At 33.1% G+C, this 21594-nt stretch overlaps 2 protein-coding genes across 6 annotated transcripts in view; one reads left to right on the top strand and one right to left on the bottom strand.

Moving 5' to 3' along the window:
• Positions 1-21594, bottom strand: part of LOC138714796 (uncharacterized) — a 1282494-nt gene that overhangs the window by 703507 nt on the left and 557393 nt on the right. For all 3 annotated transcript variants that reach the window (XM_069846936.1, XM_069846933.1, XM_069846935.1), the window contains exon 4: positions 4938-5028. In XM_069846936.1, coding sequence (XP_069703037.1) covers positions 4938-5028 — 91 coding nt within the window. The remainder of the gene's footprint in view (positions 1-4937; positions 5029-21594) is intronic.
• Positions 1-21594, top strand: part of LOC138714795 (uncharacterized) — a 521014-nt gene that overhangs the window by 139935 nt on the left and 359485 nt on the right. The window lies entirely within an intron of this gene.

Below are 21594 nucleotides of genomic sequence, written 5' to 3'. Positions count from 1 at the left end.
CTAACCATTGCTTCACGGCGGTGGACTACAAAAGATAATTGTACTAGGGATAATCTTTACAATGAAAATGTGACAACATCGCTTGACATTTTACTATGTAAGTACATAAATGAGTCTTGAGTGGTTAAATCAGTAGTATATGATTTAGTGCTAAACAGTATGTAGTTCAAACCTTTAAAGTTGTAGCGATATATCACTAGTGGTCCTGGACTTGAGACGTAAGAAAGAACTAGATTGTGATGGCGTTGAAGTATGTAACGACTGAGTGCGCGTGTCTTGGTGCAGGTACGGGAGTGGGCAACCACGAGCGTCCTTGTGCCCACTGGTCATTAAACTGACAAGGAAAATTGACTCTAATTGAGTCACTTACACTTTACACACAGCGATATTGCGACGCGTCATGCCTGCCCCTCATTAACATAAACATTACCAATCAACTGAATTAGTTTACAATTCATTAAGTTGTCTGCAGCTTCTTTTTACACGCTTTAATTATGGCAGATGAATTATTTCTCTATTTAACACTAGATTAAGATATCGGTGTTCAAAGAAGGTTTTATTTTTTTTTATTTATTTTATTGGGTTATTTTGCGACGCTGTATCAACATCTAGGTTATTTAGCGTCTGAATGAAATGAAGGTGATAATGCCGGTGAAATGAGTCCGGGGTCCAGCACCGAAAGTTACCCAACATTTGCTCGTATTGGGTTGAGGGAAAACCCCGGAAAAAACCTCAACCAGGTAACTTGCCCCGATCGGGATTCGAACCCGGGCCACCTGGTTTCGAGGCTAGACGCGCTGTGGACTCAAAGAAGGTGAACTGAACATGGAGTTAACAGGCGCAATGGTAAAATTGCCGAAAAAGTCTTGTATTCGATCCTAGACAAATTCTGTCAGGTTACAGTACCTGGCCAGAATAATAGCATCGCCTACAATTTTTCAAATACTTTATTTTTATTCTCCATTTACTACAATTTTATCAACAGTGATATCACTAGAGGTTTTGATTCATCTAGAGAAAATCAAAACTCGAGTGGGATTTAATTGATTATTACACGATTAGAAGAAAGTATATAAAGATTAGAAGTAACAAAGTACTCCAATACAATAAAATATTAATTGGCTTACGAAAATACAACTGTCTTCAAATGTATTATTGTACCATCTCAACATTACAAATATTACGCTAGAGGCATGCTAGATGGCAGTAGTGAGTTATGATTACTAGCAATGCCTTCTCGTCGAGAAGTTTTCGTTCGATCTATATACGATGGCAGTGTTACTAGTCAAGAAGGCTTTGTTGATTCAGTTTCATTTTTATTAAAACATTTGCATTCTACTTCAATCATCCGGATCCCAGTAATCAACGTCACTTGACAGATGATTTTCAATAAATCTTAGTATATTAAACAATCTCTGATACGTGACTATCCATAATATCATATAGCAGAAGCTATAACATAACCTAAATAATATAAATAAGTGTCAGAAACGTCATAATTAGGGATGATGAAATAATCAAGAAACATTTTAATCACTAAAAAATAAACATGAATAATTTTAAAAGAAAAAATTATTGAAAGTACAATTTTCAAATTTGAATGTTTTAGTGATTGGTGGTTCAGTTGATGTTATATTGGACGTGTGCGTAAAAGAAGTGGAACTCGTTGATGTACATGGTGTATCCCTCAACTTATTCAGGATTTCCGAATGGTGCTCTTCATTTATTTGTAAATAAGGTTTCAGGGAAGATGCATAGCTATGACCAGTGATCTTTATTAATTCTTGTTCTTGAATGCCAATGTGAGTCATATTTGAAAGTGCTGTGCATCGAATGTATTTTCTGTATTTTGACGTCCAGACCAGTGCAGTTTGAAATGTTTGCAAACAAAGAAACAAATGCTAGGGTAATGATAAAAAATAAACAAATGCTAGGGACGCGATAAAATTAAACAAATGCTAGGGACGCGATAAAATTAAACAAATGCTAGGGACGCGATAAAATTGTGCGATAAGCAGACATGATTGGTTGAAAGACATCCTTTCGTACCGTTTTATTGGTCAAAAGTAGTATGACGTAGTAAAAGTGTAATAGTCAACAGTAACCTCACTAAAGGTTTTGATTTATCTAGAGAAAATCAAAACTCGAGTGGGATTTAATTGACTATTACACGAGTAGAAGAAAGTATATAAAGATTAGAAGTAACAAAGTACTCCAACACAATAAAAAATTAATTGACTTGCGAAAATACAACTGTCTTCAAATGTATTATTGTACCATCTCAACATTACGCTAGATGGCAGTAGTGTGTTATGATTAGCTGTTTTCTCTTTATCAGTTGTGCCAACTATGGAATCTTCATTGAACTCTGTGGACGGTTACTAGTCAAGAAGGCTTTGTTGATTCAGTTTCATTTTTATTAAAACATTTGCATTCCACTTCAATCATCCGGATCCCAGTAATCAACGTCACTTGACAGATGATTTTCAATAAATCTTAGTATATTAAACAATCTCTGATACGTGACTATCCATAATATCATATAGCAGAAGCTATAACAAACATAACCTAAATAATATAAACAAGTGTTAGAAAAGTTTTAATTAGGGATGAAGAAATAAACAAGAAACGTTTTAATTAACAATGATGAAATAAAAAATAAACATGGATAATTTTAAAAGAAACAATTATTGAAAGTACAATTTTCAAATTTGAATGTTTTAGTGGTTGGTGGTTCAGTTGATGTTATATTGGACGTGTGCGTAAAAGAAGTGAACTCGTTGATGTACATGGTGTATTCCTCAACTTATTCAGGATTTCCGAATGGTGCTCTTCATATATGACAAGTGATCTTTATTAATTCTTGTTCTTGAATGCCAATGCGAGTCATATTTAAAAGTGCTGTGCATCGACTGCAGTGGTTTGTAACTTTCTGTTTTTTGACGTCCAGACCAGTGCAATTTGAAATGTTGGCAAACAAAGAAACAAATGCTAGGGTAGTGATAAAAATAAACAAATGCTAGGGACGAGATAAAATTGTGCGATAAGCAGCCATGATTGCTTGAAAGACGTCTTTTCGTACCGTTTTATTGGTCAAAAGTAGTATGACGTAGTAAAAGTGTAATAGTCTACATAAAAATACAACTACCGGATCTTTTCTACGCTTGTCTCTAACATGTCTATGTTTTCTTTTGTTAAATTTAAAATCTATGGCAATATCGCGTGTTGTCCATGTTTGTTATGTTTAATTTGACTTCTATTTTACTTGCAGTTGATTGTGAAATATGTGGCCAATTTTAATGAAAAACAATTAGAACTCTATGATTTTGTGGCACCTCAAAATATTCAATTTGAGATGTATTCTTTTAAGGGAACCACACCTTAAATACAAAAGATTATTAAAAAACAACAACACAAAAAATTAAAAAGATAATTTTTTGTATTATTTTAAAATTTTAAGGCCATTGTGGCACGTTATGATTATGTCTCGTGACCAGAACATTGTACAAAATGGAACTATAAAAATTGGAGATTTATCCTTCGAAGAGGTGGAAAAATTCAAATATCTTGGAGCAACAGTAACAAATATAAATGACACTCAGGAGGAAATTAAACGCAGAATAAATATGGGAAATGCGTGTTATTATTCGGATGAGAAGCTTTTGTCATCTAGTCTGCTGTCAAAAAATCTGAAAGTTAGAATTTATAAAACAGTTATATTACCGGTTGTTCTGTATGGTTGTGAAACTTGGGCTCTCACTTTGAGAGAGGAACAGAGATTAAGGGTGTTTGAGAATAAGGTTCTTAGGAAAATATTTGGGGCTAAGAGGGATGAAGTTACAGGAGAATGAAGAAAGTTATACAACGCAGACCTGCACGCATTGTATACTTCACCTGACATAATTAGGAATATAAAGTCCAGACGTTTGAGATGGGCAGGACGTGTAGCACGTATGGGCGGATCCAGAAATGCATATAGAGTGTTAGTGGGTAGGCCGGAGGGAAAAATACCTTTGGAGAGGCCGAGACGTAGATGGGAAGATAATATTAAAATTGATTTGAGGGAGGTAGGATATGATGATAGAGACTGGATTAATCTTGCTCAGGATAGGGACCAATGGCGGGCTTATGTGAGGGCGGCAATAGACGTACGGGTTCCTTAAAAGCCAGTAAGTAAGTAAGTAAATATTGTGGCACGTTAAGATAGCATACGATATTCATAAAATTATCAAGTTATGTTAGGTATAAAACGTAACAACTTTTGCACACCCATGCTTTTTCGATTTCTAAAAAAAGTGAAAAATCATATATTTTCACTCCACCCTACTGAGCATACAAGAGATCCTTGCCATAATGAGATTTTCTAGACTTATAAAACGACACAGTTTCAACATAGATCTGGAAAAAACAAGATTGCATTTCGAATGAACGAGTCAGAGAATTCGGAAGGGAATTAAATTACAATACAATCATTCGTCTTTTAGCTAGACCTATTTGTAGAAACCTAGGAAGAGAAGAACTAATGAGGTATCGAGTCCAAACGGGATTCGAACCCACACGCGACAGCAGTCTAGATCAAGAAAAGAGCTCGCTGAAATTTAAGCTACGCTAAACTAAGAAAAATATCCATGTAGTAGTAAATTCAAATTCAGTACCGTGAATTCTACGCAATGTTAATCCTGTAGCAGAACTCTTACGTAGACCTACATTACAACTGGCCGTAATTAGATTAACCGTCATATTTTACAACTCCAAGATGATTGCGTGACGCATATCCGGTACTGCAGCAATATTTTTCTGGCAATTTAATTGCTGTAATGTGCAAATAAAAGATAACGCCCCAATGGCAAAGTTTGATGAGGGTGTGGTGAAGAATAGGTTCGAATAATCTATTTTTTTTTTAAATTCCGAGTTTTGTAATGAGATGGAATGCTTACCTCCCTTGTCCAGACAGCCAACGCCCTCCGGGTCTTCGTGGTTGCACTTTTAACGCTCGTAACTTGAGAATTCAGGCTGTTCGAATTACACCTGCAATGAATATCATATGATTTCCATGTTAAACGACTTTTGAACTGTTATTTGCTCGTAGCAACAGAAATATTGTATCTTTAAATTGCATAGCAACGCCTAGGTCAATCTACAGAATACGCTGTGATAATCTTTCAGTAGAAAGAGAATAATAATTGGTGTCATGGAAATGACACATGCTCTCTAATTTTCATAAGTTGGATTACTGTAATTGCTTCTGGTACAATTCTACGTTTTCAAAGACAATCAGTATCTAACAGAGACATAGATAATAAAATGCACATTATAATGTGCAGTGACGATGTACAAGACGAGTAAAAAGTGTGGAACACTGTAGATTTTATACTTTTAATTTTATGAAAACACCCTGCATATAAAAGGGCGGCCGGGTAGCTCAGTTGGTAGAGCAGCTGGCTACGGACTGGAAGGTCCGGGGTTCGATCCCAGGTGGTGACAGGATTTTTTTCTTGTTACCAAACTTTCAGAACGGCCCCGAGGTTCACTCAGCCTCCTATAAAATTGAGTACCGGGTCTTTCCCGGGGGTAAAAGGCGGTCAGAGCGTGGTGCCGACCACACCACCTCATTCTAGTGCCGAGGTCATGGAAAGCATGGGGCTCTACCTCCATGCCCCCCCAAGTGCCTTCATGGCATGTTACGGGGATACCTTTACCTTTTTACCCTGCATATAAAAGTCATAGGCTACTTACTGGCTTTTAAGGAACCCGGAGTTTCATTGCCGCCCTCATATAAGCCCGTCATTGGTCCCTATCCTGTGCAAGATTAATCCATTCTCTATCATCATATCCCACCTCCCTCAAATCCATTTTAATATTATCTTCCCATCTACGTCTCGGCCTCCCCAAAAGGTCTTTTTCCCTCCGGCCTCCCAACTAACACTCTATATGCATTTCTGGATTCGCCCATATGTATGTATGTATGTATGTATTTAAACTGTAAGTGGGCAAGCACCCGGTGGCAGTGGTATACACAATATAAACAATACACAATAAAATGATAAGCAATACGCATATACAGTATGTGCCCATATGTGCTACATGCCCTGCCCATCTTAAACGTCTGGATATAATGTCCCTAATAATGTCAGGTGAAGAATACAATGCGTGCAGTTCTGTGTTGTGTAACTTTCTCCATTCTCTTGTAACTTCATCCCTCTTAGCCCCAAATATTTTCCTAAGCACCTTATTCTCAAACCCCTTAACCTATGTTCCTCTCTTAAAGTGAGAGTCCAAATTTCACAACCATAAAGAACAACCGGTAATATAACTGTTTTATAAATTCTAACTTTCAGATTATTTGACAGCAGACTGGATGATAAAAGTTCTCAACCGAATAATAACACGCATTTCCCATATTTATTCTATGTTTAATTTCCTCCCGAGTATCATTTATATTTGTTAGTGTTGCTGCAAGATATTTGATCTTCTCCAACTCTTCAAAAGATAAATTTCCAATTTTTATATTTCAATTTCGTACAATATTCTCGTCACGACACATAATCATATACTTTGTCTTTTCGGGATTTACTTCCAAACCTATCTCTTTACTTGCTTCCAGTAAAATTCCCGTGTTTTCCCTAATCGTTTGCGGAATTTCTCCTAACACATTCACGTCATCCGCATAGACAAGCAGCTGATGTATCCCTTCAATTCCAAACCCTCTCTGTTATCCTAGACTTTCCTAATGGCATAATCTAGAGCAGAGTTAAAAAGTAAAGGTGATAGTGCATCTCCTGGCTTTAGACCGCATTGAATTGGAAACGCATCCGATAGAAACTGACCTATACGAACTCTGCTGTACGTTTCACTGAGACACATTTTAATTAATCGAACTAGTTTCTTGGGAATACCAGATTCAATAAGAATATCATATAGGCCTAAAACTTCTCTCTTAACCGAGTCATATGCCTTTTGTGCTTCCAATAACGCAATTTAAAAAAGAGGGGTTGCTATGAAAATGTATTTAATTATTTTGTTGTATAATAATGTTCATTTGTATGGAAATATGTAGTTCATTGGTTCAGTATTACATTTTGAAGTTAGTGAAAACATTTAAAATGGCTTACATGATAACAACCGTAAGAGGGAGGGACATGCTAATCCACAACAATTATACTTACCACATTCATTCACATTATTATTATTATTATTATTATTATTATTATTATTATTATTATTACGTCTCGTGACCAGAATATTGTACGAAATGGAACTATAAACATTGGAGATTTATCCTTCGAAGTGGTGGAAAAATTCAAATATCTTGGAGCAACAGTAACAAATATAAATGATACTCAGGAGGAAATTAAACGCAGAATAAATATGGGAAATGCCTGTTATTATTCGGTTGTGAAGCCTCTGTCATCTAGTCTGCTGTCAAAAAATCTGAAAGTTAGAATTTATAAAACAGTTATATTACCGGTTTTTCTTTATGGTTGTGAAACTTGGACTCTCATTTTAAGAGAGGAACAGAGATTAAGGTTGTTTGAGAATAAGGTTCTTAGGAAACTATTTGGGGCTAAGAGGGATGAAGTTACAGGAGAATGGAGAAAGTTACACAACGCAGAGCTGCACGCATTGTATTCTTCATCTGACAGGAACATTAAATCCAGAAGTTTGAGATGGGCAGAGCATGTAGCACGTATGGCTGAATTCAGAAATGCATATATATATAGGGTGTTAGTTGGAAGGCCGGAGGGAATAAGACTTTTGGGGAGGCCGAGACGCAGGTGGGAGGATAATATTAAAATGCATTTGAGGGAGGTGGGATATGGATTAATCTTGCTCAGGATAGGGACCGATGGCGGGCTTATGTGAGGGCGGCAATGAACCTCCGGGATTGACTGTTATTCACTAGATGAACTTAATCCTACAGCAAATGATATTTAATCATCCCAAATCCTGAATAGACAATTAGACGTTACACACAATTGTAGAGATTATTTCAAATTCCCTGTCACTTTTATGTATATTAATACTATGTTGTTTTAAATTGAATTCCTTTCAATTATGGTAATTTCTTCTCTGATCGAAAAGTATAAATTCGGCTGTATTTTTCAAGGCTTTCATTCCATCTGTTTTCACTCTGTTCCCAGTCTTTCTGCTTGAGAGTTTAAAGCTCACTGCCACGCAGTAGAGCGGAAAGGATTAGTTTATTGTATATTCTGTGACACAAGATATTAAAACTACATTAGCTCAGATATTGATTGCTGTTCAATGTTCCTTCTATTTGTGTAAATATTGCAATTTTAATGGACTTCTTTTTTTCTTCCTACCCTATATCACAGACCGGAAATGAAAGAGTCGTTGATCAGACCAAATCAGTACCTAACAGTCTTCGAAGCGCCTGTCGCTTAAACGAGAGTCTACTACTATTGCATGTAAGGATCACGCTTAAAGGAGACCTTATCACAGCCTGAACGAACAACGGGAAGGCAAACGTATCGGGCAAATAATATAACATTTCTTTCAGAAAGTTACTGAAACTGAAATTATTAACACTTCATGTATTATCTTACCACAAATGGAAAATTATTATTATTATTATTATTATTATTATTATTATTATTATTATTATTATTATTGTTGTTGTTGTTGTTAATATTATCTTCCAATGCATATTATAATCATTTTGTAGCAGACTATATTCGTTGATTTGCTGCTGTTAGCGCGTTGATATTTGTAACAAATAAATAAATAAATAAATAAATAAATAAAGAGATAAATAAATAATTAAATAAATAAATAGATAAATAAACAGATACATAAATAGACAAATAAATAGATAAGTAAATAAATAATTAAATAAATAAATAAATGATTAAATAAATAAATAAATGAATAAATAAATAATCAGTAAATGAATGAAAGACTAAAGAAATAAATTAGTATATAAATGAATAGATAAATAAATAATGTATAAATGATTAAATGAATGAATAAATAAATAAATAAATAAATAAATGAGTCAGTAAATGTATTAAAGAGTAAAGAAATAAATTAGTATATAAATGAATAGATAAATAAATAAAGTATACATAATTAAATGAATAAATAAATAAATAAATGAGTCAGTAAATGTATTAAAGAGTAAAGAAATAAATTAGTATGTAAATGAATAGATAAATAAATAATGTATAAATGATTAAATGAATAAATAAATACATAAATTTTGAAATAAATAAATAAATAAATAAATAAATAAATGAGTCAGTAAATGTATTAAAGAGCAAAGATATAAATTAGTATATAAATGAATAAATAAATAAATAAAGTATACATAATTAAATGAATAAATAAATAAATGAGTCAGTAAATGTATTAAAGAGTAAAGAAATAAACTAGTATATAAATGAATAGACAAATAAATAATGTATAAATGATTAAATGAATAAATAAATAAATACATAAATTTTAAAATAAATAAATAAATATATGAGTCAGTAAATGTATTAAAGAGCAAAGATATAAATTAGTATATAAATGAATAGATAAATAAATAAAGTATACATAATTAAATGAATAAATAAATAAATGAGTCAGTAAATGTATTAAAGAGTAAAGAAATAAATTAGTATATAAATGAATATATAAATAAATAATGTATAAATGATTAAATGAATAAATAAATAAATACATAAATTTTAAAATAAATAAATAAATAAATATATGAGTCAGTAAATGTATTAAAGAGCAAAGATATAAATTAGTATATAAATGAATAAATAAATAAATAAAGTATACATAATTAAATGAATAAATAAATAAATGTGTCAGTAAATGTATTAAAGAGTAAAGAAATAAATTAGTATATAAATGAATAGATAAATAAATAATGTATAAGTGATTAAATGAATAAATAAATAAATAAATAAATAAATAAATTTTAAAATAAATAAATAAATAAATAGATGAGTCAGTAAATTTATTAAAGAGCAAATATATAAATTAGTATATAAATGAATAGATAAATAAATAAAGTATACATAATTAAATGAATAAATAAATAAATAAATAAATGAGTCAGTAAATGTATTAGAGAGTAAAGAAATAAATTAGTATATAAATGAATAGATAGATAAATAAATAAATAAATAAATAAAGTACAAATGATTAAATGAATAAATAAACAGATAAATAAATAACTAAATAAATAAATGAGTCAGTAAATTAATGAAAGAGTAAAGAAACAAATTAGTATATAAATGAATAGATAAATAAATAAAGTATAAATGATTAAATGAATGAATAGATAAATAAATAGATAAATAAATAAATAAATAAATGAGTCAGTAAATGTATTAAAGAGTAAAGAAATAAATTAGTACATAAATGAATAGATAAATAAAGGAATAAAATATAAATGAAAAATGAATAAATAAACAAATAAATAAATAGACAGACAGACAAATAAATAAATAAATAATAAATCATTAATTAAATAAATGATAAATAAATAAAATAGTAAAGAAATAAATGAGCACATAAATGAGTAGATAAATAAATAAAGTATAAATGGTTAAGTGAATAAATTAATGAATAAATAAATGAGTACGTAACTGAATAAATAAGCAAATAAATAAGTAAATAAATAAAAGATAAAAGAAATAAATAAGTACATAAATGAACAGATAAGTAAATGAAGTATGAATGAATGAATGAATGAACGAATGAATGAATAAATAAATAATAAATACAAATATAAAAACTTAAATAAATGAATACATAAATAACTAAATAAATTAATAGTATTTCAGGATAAAATGTTTAGTAATTATTTATACAACTTAAAGTTTTAAGTATTGTGAAATGATTGTAATTTCGCCACTGAAACATTAACAAAATATATTCTCATGTTACTAGCCTACAGGTCTATTAGGAGCATACGAAATCCATATAGCAGATGGAAGCAAAACATTTCACCTATCTATGAGCTAATCTTAGGTATTAAAGTTTTCCTCTTATCCTGAAACCTAACTTAAACGCGCCTGAATTGTTACAGCAGCAAACCGATTTGCTAACTTCCTTCCTTGCTTCCTTCTTAAGACGTTTGTTTCACACAGTTAAAATATTACTTCGTTTCCTCCCGTTTCCGTGGCAACCGATGAAGATATTTTAAGTGTCGATTGCACGGGATAAGAAAGTATGCAGTCCACATTCCATCCGCCATTTTAAGTTATCAGGCACGCATCTTTTCTTGTAGGGAGAGCTCGACGCGTCTCTCCCCTCCCTCGCAGGCGTCGTTTTCCGCCATTAATCGACGCAGCAGACCGACTGAGTCGCTGAGCTGTGGCGGCTATCAAGACGTCCAATCCACTGTGCGATGGCATTGCGAGCACACCTCCGACGCACGGACAATTTGGACACCCCTCAAGGATAGTATCTACGAATTTGGGACTTAAGACACAATACAATACTAACAGCAGTTTTAATCCATACTCAAATTTACTACTGTACTTGAATTCCTATGTTTATATATATATATATATATATATATATATATATATATATATATATATATATATATATATATATATATATTAATGCACTTATTAAGGACTGGGAAATTGATTTGGCCACACATTTTATGATCGATAACAAACCCCTTAATACTCTGCTCTACGCAGATGATTTAATTATTAGCTAACACCGAAGACAACTTACAAATGGCAATTCATAGGTTATATCAAAAAGCAAAAGAGTACAATTTAGAAATTTCTATACACAAAACAAAAACCATGGCTTTTATTGGTAAAAATTCTATAAGAACTAAAATAGTTATCAATAACTCTGGAGTAGAGCAAGTAAATGCTTTTACTTACCTTGGCTGTAATCTCTCCTATATTCATTCTCGAGATATAGATAATAAATCAGCCAAATTTCAACAGCTGCTAAGAACAAATAGAAATACACTGTTTAGGAAGGTCCGGCAAGACACAATTTTGAAATTCTACAAAACAATGGCCATTCCAACTTTGCTATATGGATCAGGAACTTGGACTCTAACAACTAGTCAACTGAAGAGAATAGAAGCAGCTGAGATGAGGTTACTAAGACCGCTAGCAGGCTACACTCTCTATGACCATAAATATAATGAAGACATCCGACAAGAACTAAATATCGCAGCCATTACAGAGACAATCCACAAGTATCGGAGCAACTGGCATGAGCATGTTCTACGGATGCCAAATGATAGACTACCCAGGAGATTATTAAATTACAGACCCCTTGGATACCGAGATCGTGGACGCCCAAAGAAGCGATGGAGAGACCAGCTTTTCACCTGAGACGGAACAGGCCAAATGGCCTAAACCCTGATAGCTATTGATGATGATGATGATGATGATGATGACTTTCAAAGAAACTGTTCCTGAATCTACAGAAATTCTCTTAAAAAAAAAAAGAATTGTCGGTTTGGACAAAAACTTTAATTGCATTTTATTGCAACAAGACAGTGGGTGGTATGCATATAGTTATAGTATTACCTTTTGCTTTTACTGTAGAACAGCCGTGGCGAAAATGTGACTCGTGAGCACATTGTGGCTCGCAATGATAGCTATGCATTTCTCTTGCTTCCTACCTCCCCTAACCCTCACCCTCTCAGACACTCGAGTCAAACTCCGTTTCATTTGTATTTGTCTCTGACCTGCGAGTGGCGTATTGTCGCAATGTTTCTCTCGAAACTATGTACCTCTACAAAATCGGAAGTTTAAAGTAGGATGGGAAGAAGCAGTTTTTTTGCTGCCAATATAATGAAAATGTATGATTTGTTCACAAATATTACGAGGAAAACGGTCGTATAACATAAAACGGCATTATGCTACATGTTACTCATGAAACATTAAAAGGTTAAGTGTTATTATTATTATTATTATTATTATTATTATTATTATTACTATCATCATCATCATTATCATCTCTGTACGTCGATCCTTTCTCAGCAGATGTACGAATAATGCGGTTAGATCTTCAATTTAAACTCACAGATTTACAATGTGATGTTAAATGAAAGCTAGATATAAGGACTTGACAAATGTTGAACTTTTCAAATCTTTGCCAAGAAATAAATATCCGAAGCTTCGTTCTTTCCTATGCTCTGTTGAAGCCATATTCCCTACAACTTAGGCTACGTTTGTGAAAAAATATTTTCAACAATGAAAATAGTAAAAACCAAATTTAGATCACGACTGACAGACAAATACCTTCGTGATCAACTACGACTGGCAGTAAGTGACATAATTCCTGATTTTGAAACTCTGTCGCACAGACATTCTGAAGACAGTTAATTTTAGGTTGTGATAATGTGTCGTATGTTTTCTTGTTCAATTTCTTTCTTCGTTACACGTACTAAACATTAGTTCGTAACCTTATACTGTATACAATTACTGTATATTTAAGTGCTTGATGTAAGGAAAATGAAAATCCGTTAATAAGTCATATAATTGTTTAACTTCCCCTTCGGATGTCCGCCTCCCTGCATAGGTGCTATGTACGTTGCAGGTTACACAGTGGCTCGGCGCACGATCACATTTTCGCCACGGCTGCTGTAGAAGATTCTTGAAGTAGAAGTATATACTTCGTTATCTATGCATAAACCTGATACTACTACTACGAAGTATATGTACTACGCGACGGTAGTATAAATTATCGAGAGTATTCGATTATTATCGATTATCGACAGTAGTTCGGGTTTATACGTTAAGATCCGTTAGTTTTCGCCTTCCATGTATCTACAATAAATTTTTGGTGAGTGACATTGATTGTAGTCCTTAAAATTTAGTTGATTTAACAAGAAAGTGGACAATTACAACGAAGTGGGAATTGTAAACAGAGAGATATGGAGAACAACTGCTGTTTGTTAATCTACTAATGAATACTCGGCGTTACTGAACAAATTTCAAACTCCTGCCGCAAGAAGTAGCAAGGAAAAACCCATCCAGGTTATGAACGTTGAGGTGAAGGTTTATAGTGGTAAAAAATATTGACGAAAAGCGAAGTATAAAGAAAACAAATAACATGAAAATTAAGTAAAGTCAAAATCGGACGGATCCAAAGTGTTATTCATTAAATTAATGTGTGACCTAAATAGCCCAATTGTAGGGACATAGAGTTTTTTCACGTAAATTAAATGTGCCGGTATTATAATTATACCTACATCATAGAATCATTTTGATAAAATACATTATTTTTAATAATAACAAAAATCAACTAACAGAATTCCATTTATCTCAAAATCATCATTTGAGTAGTCTATTACAAAAATTGATCATATAACATTTTTTATTTATAAAACTTAAGATATAACTTCTTATAATCGCTTTCTGATAGTTCTCGTCTTTTCTTCTAGGATTTTCTAGCGTAAATTTACATAAATTCTGCCATTTTAAACTGTACAAACGCTTATGCTAAGCTAACAAAGTGTCAAACAGGGCAAACTACGATTTTTCTTAGTTTATACTTAGAAGTAGAAGTATATACGTTTTGTTATGCATACAAATAGTAGTTTATACTATCAATTCTAGCATAAACTGAACACGGCCTTCTAGGTCAACTTTCTGCTACGCAAGAAAGAATTTACTGTGAGTTTTTATGCATAAAGATCGTAGTATATACTACAAAAACCTTAGCAACAGCATAAACTTTAACTTTATGCATACGACCCATTAATCTAAACTTCGAAGTAAAGGCTATCAAGATTTCATGGTCTTGAGTCACCTTTTAGCAAGGTTCGTTATCCAGCGATGGCACCAATTTCTGGTTTTTGATGTGAAGAATTCGGTGAAACCCATTTCAATGGCTTCGAAGTTTGAAAATTTCTTCAACACAGGAACTGGACCATGGATCGAAACAGATGGTAATCTGAAGACTCAAGTATACGGCAGGGTGTGGTAGCAATTTGATTCATTCTAAATCCTGGATTTTTTCGATGATTTATCAAGCTCTATAGTCTCGCACTTTCCTAATACAAGGAAGTTCTATTTCGATTAACTAATGCCGGGTACCTCTCTCTCAAAACTTCATGAACTATTTATAGCTGTTAAGAAAGAAGATCAACATGCAATGCACGTTCCTTTGGGACAAACTCCCTGTTAATCACGCCTTCAAAATTTCAGCCGATTTCGTTTGACGAAGAATTTGGCAATTTGAAGAGGGTCGAGCAACTGTTTTAAGCTATCAGGTTTGCGGCAATATGCACATTTTTCATCACATGTCGATGGCTGAGAACCAGACTGTTCTAAGTCCAACTTTTTACAAGAAAGAAATCTGTGTATCATTGTGTTCCAGTTCTTATCTGCATATTTGAATCGAACAAAACTGTACATATTCCTCTACATAAGGTTGCTATGAAGCTATTCCAAATTGTTTCATGAAGGTTTCAAATGTCAGGAGCTTAAAATAGCTCTATTGAAAAAAAAATAGTAAAATGGACTTGGAACAGTCTGGTTCTGGGCCATCGATGTGACAATTCTTCTGATAAATCTACCATCTATGAAATTAGCGACAAGTTGACGGCAGATATTAACTCTGCGTTGAGCCTGTTCAGATGTCGATTTATGAGATAGAGATCTACAACTTCAGTATGATTTTCTAAGCGTTTTAATGTGGCGATTTTGAAGCACCAAGTTCTTCTGAAAACCTACGAATATATGTTTATGGATTTTCTTCCAAAACTATGGATATTCTCAATATTCAATATCTTGGGACTTCCAGGATACTGTAAATCTTTAAAGTCTCCTCCACTGAGGCGCTTTAACCACCGTTGTGCTATACTTTCACTAACGACACCTTCATCCTCGACTTCACATGTTCTTCAATCCACGACAGATGCTTAATAATCTTGTTTCCAGTAGTGTATTAGAAGGAATCTGATCTTGAACTTTATGACTTGCATTTTATATTCTTTGTATTAACAATATACAACTGTTACATACACACAATACGGAATATTAGGCATAGCATCCTGTAAATTGCATTGCCGAACTTAAAAGAATCTTTAAAATCTTACAAAACAGCAAACTTAAAAAAACCAACATTACTTATGAGACTATCTAAAATTACAATGAATAAACTAGGTCTACGCTTATGAATGTTAAACACAGTATTTTAATCAAAATATGTTGCAGGAATAAAGTGATATGTGCATTGAACTGATAAGACATTTTCGATTACATATTATTTGTATCGTAATAAAAATTGAAGATACACAAAATAAACTTATTTTATGAACATATTACCCATACTGTTGATATAGACTTATATTTGTAACAGAAAAGTTATGCGTTGAAAATTTTGGGTTATTAATAATATTAATTTATGATAATTTTTTTTTTCAAATTTTCTGTTATTTTTGTCGATTGAAACTACTTAAAATCTTTCATTGTCATCTACTCTCATTGTAATTTCTGATAAACAGATGTTTGATTTTTTTTTATTGAAATAGATGTCAATGTATGAGAGACATTGCTTTGGGTTTATTATTTTTTATATCAGGTCCTAAGATATGAAGTTTGAGTTTTTCAGTTGTTTCAATTTTTTTTAGATATATAGGTTTTAATTTCTTTTATTTGTTGTTAATGCAAATTTATTAGTTTTTAATAATGTCAAATTCTAAGCTATAGATATGTGAAATTTTCAGCTGTTTATGCCATTTTCCGAGCTATGGAGATCTAAATATTAAATGTTCAGCTGTTGTTAATGTCAATATCTGATGAATAGAATGCGAACGTTTCAGATCATGTTAATGTTAATTTTTGTGTTATAGACGTATGAAGTTTCCAGCTGTTGTTCATATCAGTTCATAAGGTGAAGTATGTGAATTTTTCAGTCACTGTTAATGTCAATTTATAAAACAGTTATATTACCGGTTGTTCTTTATGGTTGTGAAACTTGGACTCTCACTTTGAGAGAGGAACATAGGTTAAGGGTGGATTGAAGCTGAGGCCCTTAAGGCATTTCACAGAATTTGCCGTCAGACAAAGGTGTTCAATTTGAACACCTTAATCATCTCAAACTCCCTTGGGATAGGAGTGTCAGTGATGCCCTGAGCATGAAAACTGACATCTTAGAACCAAGGGTTTTGTTTGACAAAACGTTCACAGTTACCTATCCAGAACGTAACTGGTTAACAATAAGGGCCCAGTTTGGTATACTGATGGCTCCAAAACCAAATCAGGAACCGGGGCTGGATTGTTTGGCAATGGTACCAGACTTTCTTTTAGCCTGGGTCAATATGCCACTATCTTTCAGGCTGAGGTCTTTGCAATCTTAGCCAGTGTAAGGGAAAGTATTAGGAGGGGCTATTCAGGTAGACACATCCTTATACTTTCTGATAGCCAGGCGGCACTAAAGGCGATTGAATCGCCTTTGGTTAAGTCGAAACTGGTACTGGAGTGCCGGAATACCCTCGTGACACTGGCAAACACTAACTCGGTCCATCTGAGGTGGGTACCAGGACATGCAGGGATTCACGGAAACGAGAGGGCGGATGAGGCTGCTAAAGATGGAGCTGAGACCCCATTTACAGGACCAGAATCTGTGTTGGGACTATCTTCAAGACCAATTAAACAGGTCATCAGGGACTGGGCTCACAGACGACATATTAGTTACTGGAACTCAATTAAGGGCTGTAATCACAGCAAGGCCCATATCAAAGGTCTTGCAAGGATAAAATCGAATGAGCTACTGAGACTTAGCAAAAAGCAGCTCTCTTGGGCAACAGGATTTCTTACAGGACACTGTGCCCTGAAGAAAAACTTATACAGGATGGGACTTATTACTGACCCACTGTGTATAAGATGTTCACAAGGAGATGAGTCAGTAACTCATCTGCTGTGCGTTTGCAATGCGCTTGCGCAACAAAGATCTCTCATTTTTGGGAATCACTTTCCAAAACTTGAAGAGATCTCAAAGGTCCCAGTCCAAAGTTTGATACAGTTCATCAAGAACGTGAAACTTTTGGACTGGAAGGGATGAACGATGAGGATGCGCAATAGATCTTATAGGTCGCAGTGCTCGGGCCGGAAGGAATCTAATCTAATCTAATCTAATCTAATCTAATCTAGGTTAAGGGTGTTTGAGAATAAGGTGCTTAGGAAAATATTTGGGGCTAAGAGGGATGAAGTTACAGGAGAATGGAGATAGTTACACAACGCAGAGCTGCACGCTTTGTATTCTTCACCTGACATAATTAGGAACATTAAATCCAGACTTTTTTGATGGGCAGGCATGTAGCACGTATGGGCGAATCCAGAAATGCATATAGAGTGTTAGTTGGGAGGCCGGAGGGAAAAAGACCTTTAGGGAGACCGAGGCGTAGGTGGGAGGATAATATTAAAATGGATTTGAGGGAGGTGGGATATGATGATAGAGAATGGATTAATCTTGCTCAGGATAGGGACCAATGGCGGGCTTATGTGGGGGCGGCAATGAACCTCCGGGTTCCTTAAAAGCCAGTAAGTAAGTAAGTAAGTAAGTAAGTTAATGTCAATTTCTGAACTACAGAGATGTAAATCTTTGAATGTCAATTTCTGGAAATATGAAATGTGACTTTTCAGCAGTTGTTAATGCCAATTTCAGAGTTTCAAAGGTGTGAATTTTTCGACTATTGTTAATGTCAGTATCTGACACATACAATAGAGATGCGAATGTTTGAGCTGCTTACGTTAATTTCACAGATATAGATGTTTTATTTTTTAGCCGTTGTCAATGTCAATTTCTGAGCTACTGAGATGTGAACTTATCGACTTTTATTAATGTCAATTTCCGAGATCTACAGTAGGGATATAAATTTCTGAGCTGTTATTAAATTTAATTTCTGAAACACAAAGATTTTAATTATGTAACTGTTATGTTAATTCCTGAGATAGGTATATACATTAGAAATGTGTATTTTGCAGTTGTTAATTTCTGAGATAGAGATTTTAATTTTCCAGCTTATATATATATATATATATATATATATATATATATATATATATATGTCAATTTCCGAAATACAGAATGATTCACGAGGATTTACCGTACCTTAAGGAGCTTATATCCGAAGACATTCTGAGCAAAAAAATGTCATACAAACATTTGTCCTAATCTCAATATTTTGAGACTTATACTAATATTAAATTGTTTGTAAAATACCATTATTCTTAAGTTTTAAGGGTAAAAGAATATTACTGATAAAGAATGAATTATTCAGGGATATCATTTCTTTAATTAGTTAATATTCTGAAGCTAAAAAGGTGTTGTGAATTCCATAGTTGCTTTGTACAGATTTTTTTTCGATTTTAACAAGATTACATTTTCTTAAGCATTTATCAGAACAAATGTTACAAATCACGCCACTCTTGTAAATTCTTCAAGACTACACTAGAATGCATAATTAAACTATTATGAATCGATTTCCTAAAGTCGTATGATTTGTAGCAATTTTTGTGATAAGTGCGTAAGAATGATGTCATTTTTAGTTACAACTTGAAAAACAAAATCTGTGCAAACTAACTGACATCGTATTTTTAGCTTCAGAATTCCAGCCAATTAAAGAAATGACACTTCTGAATAGTTCATTCTCTATTTTTAATACTCTTTTGCCCTTAATACTAAAGAAAAAAGATATTTTACAAACAACTTCAAATTAGTGTAGGCCCTAACTTTGAAAATATTGAGATTAGGAAAAATATTTGTAAGACCTTTTTGCTTAGAATATCTTCGGAAATAATCTCCGTAAGTGATGGCAAATCCTCGTGAATCACCCTGTATGGCGATGTAAAGGTTTCATCTGTTACTGACGTCAATTTCTATGTTACAGAAATGTGAAATGTTTCAGCTATTTTTAGTATTAATTTTTTAGATACAGAATGTAAATATTTCAGCTGGTATTTGTATTACTTCCCTAGATGAAGTCTTACGAATTTTTTTAGTTGTTGTTAATGTGAACTTCGCAGAAAGAATTTTACTTTTAAAACTACTGTTAATGTTAATTTCTGAGATATCGAAGTGTGAATTTTTCAGCTGTTATTAACGTCAATTTCTGAGATAGAGAGTATTGAAATTTTTAGCTCTCATTCATGTCAATTTCTCAGATATAGAGGTTAGAAATTTTTAGCTGTTGATGTCAATTCCAGAGATACAGAAGTACGAATTTTGCTAGTGTTGTTAATGTAAATTTCTGATAAACAGAATTTCCACTATTACAACTAAAATGAATGTTAATTTCTGAGTAAAAATATTAAATTATTTTAGATAGGTTTGTTGTAGGGTTTTTCAGCTATTTCAAATATCAAGTTTCAAAACAAATAGGCTTAATTATAAATTTATTAGTTCTAAGTAATAAAGTGCCTAATTTTTCTTTTATGATACAGGAATTCAGATTTTTAACTCTAATTTATGTCACTTTTAAATATTTATGTCAATATCTGACACGTAATATCTATATGGATTTTCAGCTCTGCTGATACAAATATCTGAGTTGAAGGGATTTAATTTTGTCTTATTTTATGAGAAATTTTTAAATATTGGGACCTATAATAACAACCCGAAACAAGTAAGTAACAAATTTTACAACTAATGAGATACAAAAATATTTCTTTGGATTCTTTGAGATAATTTTAGAAAACTTAAAACATAGTCTATATCTACCGAAAATCATGACATTTCAGGTAACTATTCACCGAATGTCAAGGATCACAGAAAAAAAAAATCTCATGAAAATATGAAAAAGTGTAAGGAAAATTTAATTTTACGAAAATAATTAAGGGAACCTATTTTGTGAACATAACATTTCAAATCTAACGCAATTAAAATATCTGTAATAGATATAAATAGATATAAATATGGGAAATGCGTGTTATTATTCGGTTGAGGAGCTTTTATCATCCAGTCTGCTGTCAAAAAATGTGAAAATTTGAATTTATAAAACAATTATATTACCGGTTGTTCTTTATGGTTGTGAAACTTGGACTCTCACTTTGAGAGAGGAACATGGGTTAAGGGTGTTTGAGAATAAGGTGCTTAGGAAAATATTTGGGGCTAAGAGGGATGAAGTGACAGGAGAATGGAGAAAGTTACACAACACAGAACTGCACGCATTGTATTCTTCACCTGACATAATTAGGAACATTAAATCCAGACGTTTGAGACGGGCAGGGCATGTAGCACATATGGGAGAATCCAGAAATGCATATCGAGTGTTAGTTGGGAGGCCGGAGGGAAAAAGATCTTTAGGGAGGCCGAGACGTAGATGGGAAGATAATATTAAAATGGACTTGAGGGAGGTGAGATATGATGATAGAGAATGGATTAATCTTGCTCAGGATAGGGACCGATGGCGGGCTTATGTGAGGGCGGCAATGAACCTCCGGGTTCCTTAAAAGCCAGTAAGTAAGTAACAGATATAAATGTATATTTTAGAGAATCTCTACCGCTTTAATATCCCCAGGTGTATCGGATAATTGAGAAATAGTTTATGCTAGAAAAATTCCTGATAAAGCATGTGGTTGTAAATAAAACTTTTTTCCACAGCCTGTTACCAACAAGATGTCGTACTTCAATTGTTTA

Source organism: Periplaneta americana, chromosome 15, assembly GCF_040183065.1.
Source record: "Periplaneta americana isolate PAMFEO1 chromosome 15, P.americana_PAMFEO1_priV1, whole genome shotgun sequence".
In the NCBI taxonomy this organism is placed as follows: Eukaryota; Metazoa; Arthropoda; class Insecta; order Blattodea; family Blattidae; genus Periplaneta; species Periplaneta americana.
This window is presented reverse-complemented; position numbering and strand designations above follow the sequence as displayed.